Source organism: Coenobita brevimanus, chromosome 93 (assembly GCF_032717465.1).
Source record: "Coenobita brevimanus isolate Jiangsu-jjx chromosome 93, ASM3271746v2, whole genome shotgun sequence".
Classification (NCBI taxonomy): domain Eukaryota; kingdom Metazoa; phylum Arthropoda; class Malacostraca; order Decapoda; family Coenobitidae; genus Coenobita; species Coenobita brevimanus.
In genome coordinates, this window is record NC_137046.1 from 24520628 (window position 1) to 24536073 (window position 15446).

The 15446-nt window shown below is 41.4% G+C and overlaps 1 protein-coding gene across 1 annotated transcript in view; it reads right to left on the minus strand.

The window, feature by feature from the left end:
- Positions 1 to 1296: 1296 nt before the first annotated feature.
- Positions 1297 to 15446, minus strand: part of LOC145412384 (luciferin sulfotransferase-like) — a 363650-nt gene continuing 349500 nt past the window's right edge. The window contains exon 7 of the mRNA XM_080282273.1: positions 1297 to 1397. Coding sequence (XP_080138399.1) covers positions 1297 to 1397 — 101 coding nt within the window. The remainder of the gene's footprint in view (positions 1398 to 15446) is intronic.

Consider the following 15446-nt stretch of genomic DNA (forward strand, 5'->3'; position numbering starts at 1 on the left):
CTCTAAGATAGATAGATAGAGAGAGAGATAGGTATATAATCATTGATCAATATAAATAAATCATCTGCGTACTTATTACTTCGGAAAATAACGTTGTCAGTATATAATTAGGCCGTTTCAATTATATGGTACTCTAGTAATCAGTATTAGCGATGTATCAGTCATGGAAAGAGAGAAGTATGGATCAACGAATCTAGACGGAATAGTGTGATATAGATAATAAAAAGTAAACATATCTTCTCAAAATATAAATCACTGTGTGGCGGTAAGCAGAAGTTATAATACGTTTCGTCGTGGTAATACTGTGAATTATAAATCAACCCTGACGATTCACCTCCTTCCTCCTGCTTCACTGAAACAAACCATGATCAGGGGCTTGGTCAACCAATTCGGACGGGGAAAACATGGCTACCGAAACATGAGAAAAGTGTCTTTTACTGTATATCATGCAATGTATAGAGAAGTATGACCTGATACACAAAGATCAGTCATACACCTGTAACAGAGGGTTCTGAACTGTTTAGGCCTGAGAGTATTCAACAAACTTGTATTTACTTTGGATACGTCCGATTTTATGTGCTCGCTGGTTTGTATGTAACATACAATATTACCAGAACAATATGGTATCAAGCCGTTCAATCGAGGATGTTCTTATCTGCGAGAATGTACCTTGAATCTGTACATTTCTGATCACACATTGTTCTGTGCCATTAATCACTTATAAAAAACCATCCATAGCATCAGTATCAGCAACAGGATAAGAAACAAAAGAATACGGGCATATATATACAGTATAAAGAATTATCACACATACTGAATAAGATAGCAAACATGACTGCCCATGGACTCAGGCACTGTCATGAGAACAAAATTAGATGTAAACTGCAGTTAATTTTCAACTAGGCTTTGGCTTACTGGTACCATTTCCATGCTGCGTATGTAATACGTGATCATGTTGCACAGCGACAAAAGGTGCCAGGGTAGTAGCAACATAGAGATGAAAACAGTGATGAGGGGAAAAACATTTTTTTTTTTTTTTTTTTGTGGGAATGCCACTGAGCATATAGAAGTAACTGGCTGTGCCTGGTGGCAAGAAAGTTGAAGAAATATGTTATATCTACTGAAGAGCAAAAAGATGATGCCTTCGGTGTCTTGTATGTTTCCGTACAGACAGATAAGGGAATAACTGTTTCATGCACAGAGCTGTAAGTCGACTGCATGTTTCAAGTGACAGCATTGTGGCCGAGCAGTTCTGATGCCTTGTGTTGTTGTTGTTGTTGTTGTTGTTGTTGTTGTTTACTTGAACTGGATGCCGAAGTCGAACTTTTCCTTGACCCAGGCGTCCATGTGAGCCTCCAGCTCGGGAGTGAACTTGCTCTGCCAGTCGTTGCTTTCTCCTGTGGGAAGGGAAAGGCAAGTGGGTTTCGGGTTGTACTGCAGTTTTAGGGGTCTAGTGGGGTTGTATGAGTGTGGCTGGGTGCTTGGGGTGTGGTGGGATCCCGTGGGCGTAGTGGGGTGCTGTGGGCGTTGTGGAGTGTCAGGGGTGAGGTGGGGTGTTAGGGTTTTGATGTAGTGCTACAGGTGTAGTTGGGTATTAGGGATGTGGTGGAGTGTTAGGTAAGTGGTGTGGTGTTAGGGTTGTTGTTGTAGCTGTTGTTGTTGTTGATGGTGGTGGTGGTGTTTTGTTCTTGGATAATCCAGGTCTGTCTGGCCGAGCAGACCTGGGATGTTATGGGTGGAGTGAATTATCAGGGATATAGTGGGGTGTAAGAGATGTGATGCGATGTAACGGGTGTGGCAGAGTGTTAGGAGTGTGGTAGGGAGGTTGGGAGGTAGGGGTGTTATGAATGTTGCAGGATGTTAGCAGTGTGGTGGGGATGTAGGGGTGTTAAGGGTTGGGTAGAGTGTGAGGGGTGTTGTGGGGAGGTAGGGGTGCTATGAGATGATGCAGTACAACAAACTTCTCCAATATGACCAGACGTTTTATTGTTAGATTACAAGACTTCTGGTGAACAGTGAATCAACCAAAGTGTCGTGTTACACAAAACCATTCCTAGGTTGGAGGACAAGAAGAAAATGTGTGTGTGTGTGTGTGTGTGTGTGTGTGTGTGTGTGTGTGTGTGTGTGTGTGTGTGTGTGTGTGTGTGTGTGTGTGTGTATGCTAGGAAGAAGGAACCACAGGCCAGGAGCCCGCGGACAATTCCTTTCAAGAAAGAAACAAAATACAAGAGAGAGCCAAATTCAAGATCCGATCATTTCGAGATGCCTGAACACACTGCGTCTGAAAGACTGGAGATCATAAGAAGCAGGAAATACAGACAGAGGGAGACAGTTCCAGAGCTGATCTGTTGCATAAATGAAGGACTGGGAGTAAAGATTAACTCTTACATTAAATAGTTGGACAGAAAAGGGGTGAGAGTTTGTTGCTAGACGGGTGCTACGCGCCCGTCGTAGGTGCAGGGATGCAAGCAGACAGTTCAGAGGAGCAATGGCCATTGAAGTAGCGGAAGAAAAGAGATAAAGATACAACAGTGCGGTAAAAAGACAGAGGTTGAAGGAGGCCAGTAAGAGGAGGAGAGTTAATGAGACGAAAAGCCTTTGACTCCACCCTATTGAGAAAAGCTGTATGTGGGGAGCCTCTCCACACATGAGAGTTGTACTCTACACAGGGGAGAATAAAACCTGTGTATAAAGTCAACAACTGTGCAGGGGTAAAGAAGGTACAAAGTCGGCTTAGCACACCTAATCTCTTGGATGCAAATTTTACGAGACATGTAATATGAACTCTCCAAGATAAGTCTCGAGTGAATGAAACCCCATGCATCTTCAAGGATGATATAGAATTCAGCTGGATATTATTAAACATTAGTGGGTACTCCTGTGGAAGATTATGTCGGGTTGATAGGTGAAAAAACAGAGTTTTTGATGCATTAAAAACACCAAGTTTATTTTTACCCCAGTCAGAGATACAAGCCAAGTCAGACATTAGGTGCCATTTTAGTATTGAGGCCAGTGATGGCCTCATCCCTTGTTTGTTGAAGTAACTGCTAAGATGGGCATTGCAGGAACCGAATGGAAAGGTGAAGGGTTAAGTCATCAGCGTAGGACTGGATAGGGTTAGATGTACAGCTTAGAAGGTCACTGATGAATAAAAGGAAAATAAAAGGAAGAGAGTTGGCGATAGGACAGAGCCCTAATGAACACCACTGTCGATGGATCTAGGAGAAGAACGATGACCGTCTACAACACCAGCTATAGAACGACCAGAAAGGAAGCTATACTGTAGATGAAGGCACAGATAGAACGATAGAAACCATAAGACGGCAGTTTGGAACTTAAAGATTTATGCCAGACTCGATCGAAAGCCTTTGAGGTGACAAGTGCTTTCGCCAAAGTCCCGAAAGAAGGATGACCAGGAGTCTGAAAGGTAGGTGAGAAGATCGCCAATGGAGCATCACTGATGGAACCCATACTAACGATGAGAAAGAAGGTTGTGATAGGAAAGATGCTTTAAAATTGTTCTATTAAGAAATGACTCAAAAACTTTTGAGACACAGGATGTTAAAGCATCTGGACGATAGTTAGAGGGTTTGGAATGGTCACCCTTTTTTGAGGACTGGCTGAATGAGAGCAAACTTCCAGTAAGAAGGAAAGGAACAAGTTGATAGACAAAGGTGAAAGAGTTTACCTAGGCAGGGTGTAAGCACAGAAGCACAGTTCTTGAAGGCAACAGAAGCCAATAGCTCCTGGCCATAGAGGCAATAATCATTCCAGGGAAAATCAAAGAAGTACTGCCTGAGGGCCTCCCAATCCGCAGCTCCAAAGTGCCACAGTCGACGTACCGAAGCGATAGGACAGGTTAAGGTAATAAAGTTGTGACTGGAGAAGCCAAATGGAAAGGAAAGATTAACAGTATAAGCAGAAGGATTAGTTGTAAGGAAGAGGTGAAGTATGTTGGAGCTCTCTCAGGGATACGGGTAGGGTGCTGTACAAGCTGCTCTTGGTCATTAAGCATAGAAAAGATGTAGGCTTGTTCACCAGATGGATCAGTGAAAGCAGAGTAGAGCCAAAGGTGGTGGTGAACTTTGAAATCTAGAATGGAGATTTCAGCGAAAGGAGAAATAGATAGAATGTGTTCCATCGTACAATTAAGATAGTCGAAGAATTTTTGATAGTCAGTAGAATTAGAGGATAATTAAACATCGCAGACATATTTAGTCAGAGAATGATAGGAAAGCCAAAGCCAGAGAGAAGAGAATTCAGAAGAATCAAGTTCAGGAACACGAGAGCAAGATAAGTCGTTGCGTACATACTGTATACACAACAGCCACCTTTGGTTTTGACGTGAATATAGAGAAAGTAGGAGGATACAGAAAAGGGTTTGCCAGTTGCCTCAGACAGCTGAGTCTGAGTTAGGAAGAAAAGAGGCGGAGAGGTGGTACTCAACAGAGCAAAAATTAGAGGAAAGGAAGCGAATGATGCAGAAATGAAGAAGTGAGTCAGACAGTGGTTCCAGGCAGCTCGTTGAGTCATCACCTCATCACCGGGAGAGAGGCGGATGGTAGGGGCATTTATGGCCCCCCCCCCCCCGGGGACTCCGAGGCTTGGTTATTGGTTGCCATTTTTCTTTTCTAACTTTTAAAAGGAAGTGTAGTGTGTACTGTGCATGTAGTTTGGTGTTGACAGAGAAACTTGTATTGGAGAGCATGTTGTCCTACTCTCTGTGTTACTGAGACACTGAAAAAGTTCAGCAAAGGGGGATGGTCAGGAACTAGTCCTGGGGGCTGATGAAACTGGAGCTCCAGCTCTCCCTGTCATCAGCTTCATCCACCTTGGGAGTACTGCCCTGCTCGACTAGTGCTACAGTCTACTCCTCAGTACAGTGCTACTCCTCACCCTGCCCGCGGGTGGGAAAGGAGGTCTGGATGATGATATATATATATATATATATATATATATATATATCATCTCATCTCATCAGCCGTTTGAGTGTCCACTCCAGGACTGGCCTATCCCGAACGGAGTGGGAACGATACAGCCAATGTATCTCTACCAAGTGGCTTAGGCTCTCTGGTAGAGATTGTATGTAGGGTGAGAAGTGCTTGTAAGTGTAATTGTAGTGTTGTAATGGCTTTGGATGTGTGTGTAGTCTGTGAACCAAGTGTAATTGGCCCATGCAAGCTGACTGGGTGCATGCATACTTTTTATAGTATGCGACACTGGTTCAACCACAGCACCCCTTGTGTCTGCCAAAGCAGTGCGTGGCCAGAAGAACTTTCCCTAGGTTTCTTACCCTGGCGAGGAGCGAACCCTCGTTCTTCAGTGTATGAAAACGCACACTTTACCACAGAGGTTCCATTTATATATATATATATATATATATATATATATATATATATATATATATATATATATATATATATATATTTAACCCATTGGATCCCAGGGGAGCTGTGCGAGGCATGGCACTAGGTGGGTACTAAGCGTACCGCCCTCCTACTATCGGCTCATAGTCATGAAGCTCATACGTCCCTACCCGGGGGTTCCCTACTTTATAAAGACTTGAAAAATCCCAGTTCTGTCTAATATTCCGGACACTGGGCTCCAATGGGTTAAAGAGACGTAGGTTTGCCAGCCATTAACCCATTGGATCCCAGGGATGCTGGGCGAGGCATGGCACTTGGTGGGTACTAAGCGTACCCCCTTCGCCTATCAACTGATAATCGCGAAGCTCATAGGTCCCTACCTGGGGATTCCCTACTTTATAAAGACTTGAAAAATCCCAGTTCTGTCCAATATTCCGGACACTGGGCTCCAATGGGATATATATATATATATATATATATATATATATATATATATATATATACAATGGGATATATATATATATATATATATATATATATATATATATATATATATATATATATATATATATATATATATATATTCTCATGATCATCATCAACATCCGGACCTTCTTTCCCAACCTAGGGCAGGGTGAGAAGTAGCAATGTCCAGACAGCCCAGATTTGCCCAATCCAATGGTCCATGCTTCCACTCATCATTCAAGCCCCTGGAATCTTGGCTCTATTGGAGTCACCACGTTCTGTAGCTTTCACATAAACGTATCTGAGAGAGTCAGTCCGGATGCTGTCACGTTAAAAAGGGTACCAAATCTCTGATCATGCACTTCTCCTCACAATATTCGTCCAACCAGCTCGATCCCTTGTCAGGTCCCTAGCCTCGCCGACTTCCAAACATCTCTTTCTCACACATGCTTTCCTTGGCCTACCTCGCCTTCTCCCTCCTTGAAATTCGCCCAGATATACCTTTTTCACCACTCTGTTATTATCCATTCTCTCCACATGACCACACCATCTCAGTACAGTCTCTTCGATTCTGGTGTCCACAGACTTCTTCACTGCACATGTATCACGCATCAAATTATTTCGTATCCTGTCCACTCTCTGTATTCCACATACCAAAGCCAATAAGACTACCATGTCTCTTCACCCAGTGGTACTACGTAGACGTGGTGACGTCAAGGTGTGGAGGACTGTCTCCTCCCATTTTTCTCTCCACTCACCCCCCAGCCTCTGCTGGGGGATGAGTGGGGGGAGCTGCTCTTATGACAGCTATGGGAGAGAGAGGTAGCCTAGTGGCAGACATACCGTGACTCCAAGTTTTTTTTTTTAATCTGTTCAGTACCGTGTCGGCTCTTATTATTTTGTTCTAGTTATCATCAGATGAATTTACCCAGATTTGACAGAAACTGAGTGAAATGGGTGGTGAGGTTATCTAAAGTATAATGACAATGATGTAATGGTGATGAAGAGTAAATATTGCTCTTTAGAATGTTCTCACCATACTTTCATCTCTCTTAAGTTCCTTGAACAATCATGTATTCCATGTTTTAATATGATTAACTGGAGCATGGAAGCTGAAGTTAGGGAATATAATTTGTGTATTAAACAGAGACCTGAGAGAAAGGGGGAGAGATGGGAGAGGAAGGGGGTAGAAGAAGGAAAAGTGGGGGGATAGTTGCCAAACACTTCCAGGATACTGAACACTCCAAATCAATATTATCCTACTGTATGCAAATATCTATTAGAATGCACATCAGGTCGAACAGTAAAGGTGATTGCTAAGCTTATCATTTAAAACTGCCTTGACATGGGCGGGAGATGAAACAATTATTATTGTGGAAAAATATGAACATTAGAAACTCACTTGACCAGTTACTCATTTTTTGTCAAATTTTGCTAAATGAATGCATGATTGAGTGATTATTCATTATATTTAAATGTTATACTCCACAAATATATACATGCACAGCAATGCACAATAATGCAATTACAGAACATAAGATGAAACAATTTATCACAGTTTATCACTGCCTGGCAATCTCCTCTCAGGTTTATCCACAACGTGACGACATGCGCGAGCTGGACACATATTTGCCCTTCTATGACAAGACCTGGTAGTCTTATTGGCCTTGCCACATACAGTCCTCAGCAGTCCTATCTCCACTGCTCTCACTCTTGACTTTTCATTTTCATGCCACACCATAGTCTCACATCCATTTGTTAAAGCTGGCATTAACACTTCTTCATGTAAGCCTCTTGTAGCTGCAACACTCAAGCCTCTGTTTATCAGGGCCTTCATTGCACCAGCTACTTTCCTTCCTTGTGCCACTCTACTTTTCGCTTCTTTTGCACATTTTCCTCTCTTTCTATCACCGTACCCAGGTAGTTGAACTCTCTCACAAATTCCAATCTTTACCCACTCACTGTAACATCGGACTGGAAGTCAACTTCTCTCTCAATAACCATCACTTTACTCTTTTCTACATTTACTCTCAAGGCACGACACTCACACACATCAGGATAACTCTGCACTAGTCTACCAAATTCTTGTCCGATATTTGCAAGTAGTACTGCATCATCAACATACAACAAATTTGAGATATTCCATCCATCACCATTCATTACCAACGCCATCCCCCTCTCCATTACTTGTGTTTTTACTTCTCTCATTACCCCATTCATATATATATATATATATATATATATATATATATATATATATATATATATATATATATATATATATATATATATATATATATATATATATATATTGACAACCATGGGAACGTCACACAACCTTGTCGCACGCCCACACCGATCGTGAACCATTCACTTAGATGCCCATTAGCCTTACACTGGCTTCACTACCATCATAAAAATTCTTGACGGCACCTAGCAGCTTACATCTACACCGTACATGCGCAAAACTTTCCACAATCCTTCTCTGCCCAGGTTGTCGTATGCTTTTTCCAGATTCATGAATGCCATAAACACCTTATAGTCCTTCTGACATGCCTTCTCCGCCATCTGTCTCACTGCAAATATTTGATCCACACATCCTCTGCCACTCCTAAAGCCACCCTGTTCATCACTCACTTGGACGTCTGATATTTCTCTTAGTTTCTCTATAATAATTCTTCCATATACCTTCCCTACCACAATATTTCTTGCACTCACTTCGCTCACCTTTATTTTTGTACAGGGATATAATCACAGCCTTTTTCCACTCTGCAGGCACAGTTTTACTCATCCATGCTTTCTTACATATCTCCAGCAAGCACTTCATTCTGCTCTTTCCACTACACTTCATCATCTCTGCATACACCTCATCAACCCCAGCTGCTTTCCCATTTTTCAGCCGCTGCACAGCGCTCTTCACCCGTGTGAGTGTCACGTCTCCTGGCACTGCATTCCTTCTCTGCACACGCCCCAAACCAATCATGTTTACTGCCGCTCTGCTCTCTCTATTCCCATTCATCGGGTTATCGAAATAATCTTTCCATCTGGTCCTTACTTCATCCCCATGGGTTAATAATCTACCACCTATATCCTTCACACCATCACATTTCTCTCTGCTTTCACTTCTACATTTCCACACCTCTTTCCAGAATAACTTCCTATTTTCAGAGTAGTTTGCATTAATTTTTCTTCTAAGATCATAATTTACCTCCATTTTCCTCTTCACTAGTCTCTTTACGTGCTTCTTGCTCTCAATATATTGTTTTTTTTTTCTTTTTCAATTGAACCCCTGTCCTGTACCCACTCTAGCCACTTCTATTCCTCCCCTGCTCTCTTAACTTCATCATCCCACCATACCGTACCTTTCTTCTTTGTTGTTACTCTCTCCACACCACACACCGCTTTAGCATTTCTATTTAAGCAATCCCTGTATGAAGTCCACAGGCTGTCCAGATTCATTTCATTCCAATTCACTGAATCTAACTCCTCCCCTACTTTGGTCATGTATTCTTCTGCCATTTCTTTGACCCTCAGCTTCTCGACTTTCAGTCTTTCTCCCTGACTGCTCATCTTTCTCCTGGTCCACCTCACTCCTATCACCTTGATCTTGCACATGATCTGACAGACCTCCACATCGTCCTCTCACGGCCCTCGTGTCAGCAACCATTCCCAGCATCGACCTCTCTACGAGCACGTAATCAATCAGGCTCCTTTCAACACGATCCCTGTTCCCTCTATACCATGTATATTTATGTGCATCTTTGTGCTTGAAATACGAGTTACAAATGCACAACTCCCATTCCTGACAAATATCCTTCAGTCGCTCCCCATTATCATTTTCTCCTGGTACTCCATTACAACCTATTATGTTATTCTCAGGACCAGTCCTAGTCTTCCACTCGTATCGCCCATTACGATCACTTTGTAGCTTCTGGGCAATTCTCCCACTGCTTCATCCAGCTCATCTCAAAACCTCTCTCTCTCTCTCTCCCTCTCTCCTGTCCTGACACGGTGCATACGCTACAATCACCGCCACTTTCATCTTCTCAAACTTTAACTTGACATACATATACCTTGAGCTGAAACATTTGTAATCTCTCATTCCACTCTGCCACACCTCATTCATCAACAAAGCAACTCCTTCCTTGCATCTTCCTCGCCCACTCATGCCCAATCTTACACATTTCACACCCTCGCACCCCACTAATTCACACCCTTTCATCTTTGTTTCACACAGTGCCATCACGGCATATCTCACACTCTTGAACACATTCACCACTTCCACCCCTCTTGCTCTCCTCATTCACACCTCTCATACTCAACATGTCCATGCGTATCTGTCCATATGGTTGGGGCCCTGGGCAGGTATTGACCCCTCCGAGGCTCTTTGAAACAACTGCCATGACTAACTGATTTTGGATAGGGGAATCTAGGGGATACTTAACCCGGCCAAAAACCCAGGTTATATGGTTACCACCCAGCGTAGTAAACGATTTCCTGGGTACAGGAAACCATTTGGCTTGTCACTGAGTGTAAAGACCACATTCACATTGAGTGAGTGGATGATGCGTGTATCGACCACTTATGTGTATATATATATATATATATATATATATATATATATATATATATATATATATATATATATATATATATATATATATATATGATGATCATCATAATCAACCATTACAAGTCCACTGCTGAACAAAGGTCTCCCCCAACCTTCTCCACGAATTCCTTGACTGAGCCAATCTCTGCCACGTTCTCCTTGCAAATTTCTCCATCTAATCTCTCCACCTCCTGTCTGGCCTTTTTCTGCTGTGCTTACAATCCCTTGGTGTCCAGTCAGTCAGCCTCTTGCTCCATCGGTTATCCCTTATTCTTGCTACATGGGCTGCCCATCTCCATTTCTGTTCTTTCATAACATCTCTAATGCCTTTGACTTTTGTCTGCTCTCTCACCCAAGATGATCTTTTCCTTTCTCCTAATGATATTCCCTACAATGACCCTTCCATTGCTCTCTGAGAACGGATTAGTTTATTTTCCATCAATTTTATTAGTTTCCAGGTCTCACAACCATACGTCATAGCTAGAATTTTACATTCGTTACATATTCTTCTTTTCATACATATTGGCAAGCTGCCTTTCATAAAGTCTCTATGTTTACCGAAGCTCTGTATCCAACTGTAATACGTCTTTTTATTTCGCTATCAAAGTCTTTCATTAATTTTAGTAGTTGCCCCAAGTAACTGAACTCGACTTCTTCAAGAGTTTCTTCGCTTATTCTGATGATGCTGTTTGGTGTATGTGGATTAAACATTTAGTTTTGCTCCGGTTCAGCTTTAGCCCTAATTTGAGACTTTCTCTGTTCAGGTTATTTAACATTTCTTGCAGTATCTCTGCTGTTTCTGAGATCAGAAGAATGTCATCTGTAAATCTTAAATGGTTTAGCTTTTCTCCATCTATTTTTACTACTTTATTTTCCCAGTCTAGCTTTCTGAAAATACTTTCTAGGCATGTGTAAATAATTTTGGTGAAATTGTATCTCTGACGCACGCCTTTCTCAGTCTTACTTTTTTCCGAGCCTTTATGTGATATAACTGTGGCAGTTTCCTCTTTACATATGGTTTCGAGCAGTTTTACAATGTTCTCACTTACTGCTTGTTCTCGCAATGAAATTATAATTCCTATGTGCTCCACTGAGTCAAAAACCTTTCCATAATCAACAATTGAGTTTTCTCAATTAGCTGGCTCATTATGTGTAGATGTTCAGTAGTTGAATACCGGCTTAGGAATCCTGCTTGTTCACGAGGTTGGCTTTCTTTCAAAATCGTTGCTATTCTGTTCGTAAGGACTTAAGTGAAGAGTTTATAAATGACTGATAATTAGCTAATGGGTCGATAGTTACTCAGGTCTTTTGTGTTGCCATTTTTGTAAAATAACTGTCTTGGGAATTTTCTTTTTTATACATTGAGTAAAAAAGTAGGCGAACCCGATTTGTACTTCTACTCCTGCATCCAAGAGTAAATCTGCTACTATTCCATCTTCTTCCGGAGCCTTCCCGCGTTTCATATTTACAAGACAAATGTTTACTTTGTCCGGTATTACCTCAGTTATATCACTTGTGTCAACTAAAAAGTTAGCTATTGGTATAATTGTCTTTGATGCATACAGTTCTTTGTAAAAATCTTGAACTCTCTTCACCATCTTATCTCTGGATATAATGACTTAATTATTTTTGTCTTTCACTGATATCATTTGTTTCTTTCCTAGTGTCATTTTACTTCGGGCCTGTTTCAGCCTTTTTTTTTTTTTTTTTAAATAGTTTTATCTGATCCATGTTTCTCTTTTTTTCTTCCCTTAGTCTTTTGTTACTACTAATACTTATTTCTGCTCATTCTCTTTCATCTTTCTTTGTTCTTACTTTCATTTTTTTTTTCATAAGCTAGAGTGTCTTTTCCGAATATTTCTTGGCGTTGGTTGTATTAGGCTTCCCTCCTACCTCTGCTGATTCTCTTAGCATTTTAGTTAGACAGTCATTCAACTCATCAATGTCACATTCAACATTACTAGCCTGACTGTTCGTTATTTCCAACTGAAAGGCTGCTTTGTTTTCGTTTATTTTTGTGAGCATATCTCTTTATTTTTGATCATCTTTCTTTTATTTTTGAATCTGAATCTGGCTTTGCAACCCACCATTCTCTGGTCAATTCCTATGTGTACTTTGTTGATAACTGTGTCATTTGTTATCGTGTTAATCTTATCTGCTATAATGAAGTCGATTCCATTCTTTGTTTCTCCATTCGGACTTCTCCAGGTTCATTTTGTCCCTGTTCTTTGGTGAAAGAAGGTTTTCATTACTTTCATGTAATACAATTCAGCAAAATTTACCACCATTTCTTCTCTTTTATTCCTTACTCCAACTACATATTTTTCCATACAGCTTTCCTTTTTTTTTTTTTTTTTTCCAACTTTTACATTGAAGTGTCCCATGAATAAAGTATATGTTTTTTTTTTTTTTTTAATGCGAATAAGAAGGAACCAAAGGCTAGGAACCCGCAAACAATTCCTTCCAAGAAAAAAAAAAATAATACAAAAGTCAGCATAATCCAAGATCTGTTCATTTGGAGATGCCTGGACACTGCGTTTGAAAGACTGGAGATCATAGGAAGTTGGAAATACAGACCGAGGGAGACAGTTTCAGTGTTGGCCCGTTGCATAAATGAAGGACTGGGAGTAACGGTTAACTCCTGCATTAGAAAGTTCGACAAAAAAGGGATGAGAGCTTGTTGCTAGACGGGTGCTATGCACGTCGTAGAGGTGGAGAGATTCAAGCAGACAGTTTGGAGGAACATTGACCATGGAAGTAGCAATAGAAAAAAGATAAAGATACAACAGTGTGGCGAAGAGACAAAGGTTGAAGGGAGCTAGTAAGAGAGGAGAGTTAATGAGATGAAATGCCTTTGACTCCACCCTATTGAGAAGAGTTGTATGTGGGGAGCCTCCCCACATATGAGAGTTGTACTCTACACAGAGGCGAATAAAACCCGTCTATAAAGTCAACAACTGTGCAGAGGTAAAGAAGGTACGGAGTCGGCTTGGCACACCTAATCTCCTGGAAGCTGGTTTTACAAGAGATATAATATGATCTTTCCAAGAAATATCCCGAGTGAATGAAACCCCAAGCATGTTCAACGATGATGTAGGCTTAAGCTGGATATTATTAAACATTAGTGGGTACTCCTGTGGGAGGTTCTGTCGGGCTGATAGGTGTAAAAACTGAGTCTTTGATGCATTAAAAACAAGATTATTTTTACCCCAGTCAGAGATATGAACCAAGCCAGACATTAGGAGTGCCATAGCCTCATCCCTTGTTTGTTGAAGTAACTGCTGGGATGGACGTTGCGAGAACCGAATGGAAAAGTGAAGGGTGGAATTATGAGCATACGACTGGATAGGGTTAGATGTACAGCTTAGAAGATCATTGATGAATAAAAGGAAGAGAGTTGGTCTGGATTATCAGTAGAAGAAGTAGCTACAGAGCCATCAGAGTAGAAAAGAGGAGGGAAGGATGATGATGTAAAGTTGTGAGAAAGGTTTTTGGCAAGGTGCCAGAAGGAGTGGGAAGAATTCGAGTTGGAAAGTTGAGAGCATTTAGTACGGATGAAATTATTTTCAGCAGAGCGAAAAGACTTAGCACGATTCCGGGCAGAAACATAAAAAGGATGTGATTCAGGGGTGGGTTGGCTCTGGTACCTTTTATAGGCCCTCTCCTTGTTGCGGACGGAATTAGAACGAGCGTGATTTAACCAAGGAGTTTTCTTCTTCAATAATCTGGGAGTTGTCATCATAGAATGCTTCTGTACAGATATACATTCGTCATAGAATATTTCTGAGCATATATATATATATATATATATATATATATATATATATATATATATATATATATATATATATATATACAGAATTTCAGTATCCGCTGCGGGACCGGCCTATCCCGACCGAAGTGGGGACAATACAGCCTATGTATCCCTACCAAGTGGCTTAAGCTGTCTGGTAGAGATTGTATGTAAGGTGAGAAGTACTTGTGTGATTGTGGTATTGAAGACAGTGACTTTGGATGTGTGTGTGGTCTGTGAACCAAGTGTAATCGGCCTGTGCAAGCCGACAGGGTGTAAGCATATTTTATAGCATGCGACACTGGTTCAACCACCACACCCCTTATGTTCGCCAAAGCAGTACGTGGCCGGGTGAACACTCAAAAAGTTTTTTTTTTTTTTTTTTTTTTTTTTTAATGCGAGGAAGAAGGAACCAAAGGCCATGAGCCCGCAGTAACAGTTCCCTCCAAGAGGAAAACAAAATACAATAGAGAGCCAAATTCAAGATCCGATCATTTTGAGATGCCTGGACACACTGCGTTTGAAAGACTGGAGATCATAGGCAGGAGGAAATACAGACAGAGGGAGACAGTTCCAGAGCTGACCTGTTGCATGAATGAAAGACTGGGAGTAACGGTTAACTCTTGCATTAGAGAGTTGGACAGAAAAGGGATGAGAGTTTGCTGCCAGACGGGTGCTACGCGCCCGTCGTAGAGGTGGAGGAATGCAAGCAGACAGTTCAGAGGAGCAGTGACCATTAAAGTAGCGATAGAAAAGAGATAAAGATGCAACAGTGTGGCGAAGAGACAGAGGTTGAAGGGAGTCAGTAAGAGGAGGAGAGTTAATGAGACGAAAAGCCTTTGACTCCACCCTATTGAGAAGAGCTGTATGTGGGGAGCCTCCTCACACATGAGAGTTGTACTCCACACAGGGGCGGATAAAACCCCTGTATTGAGTCAACAATTGTGCAGGGGTAAAGAAAGAGCAGAGTCGGCTTAGCACACCCAATCTCTTGGAAGCAGATTTTACAAGAGATGTAATATGATCTTTCCAAGATAAGTCCCGAGTAAATGAAACCCCAAGCATGTTCAAGGATGATGCAGGATTAATCTGAATATTATTAAACATTAGTGGGTATACCTGTGGAAGATTTTGTCGGGTTGATAGGTGTAAGAACTGAGTCTTAGAAGCATTAAAGACAACCATATTATTTTTACCCCAGTCAGAGATA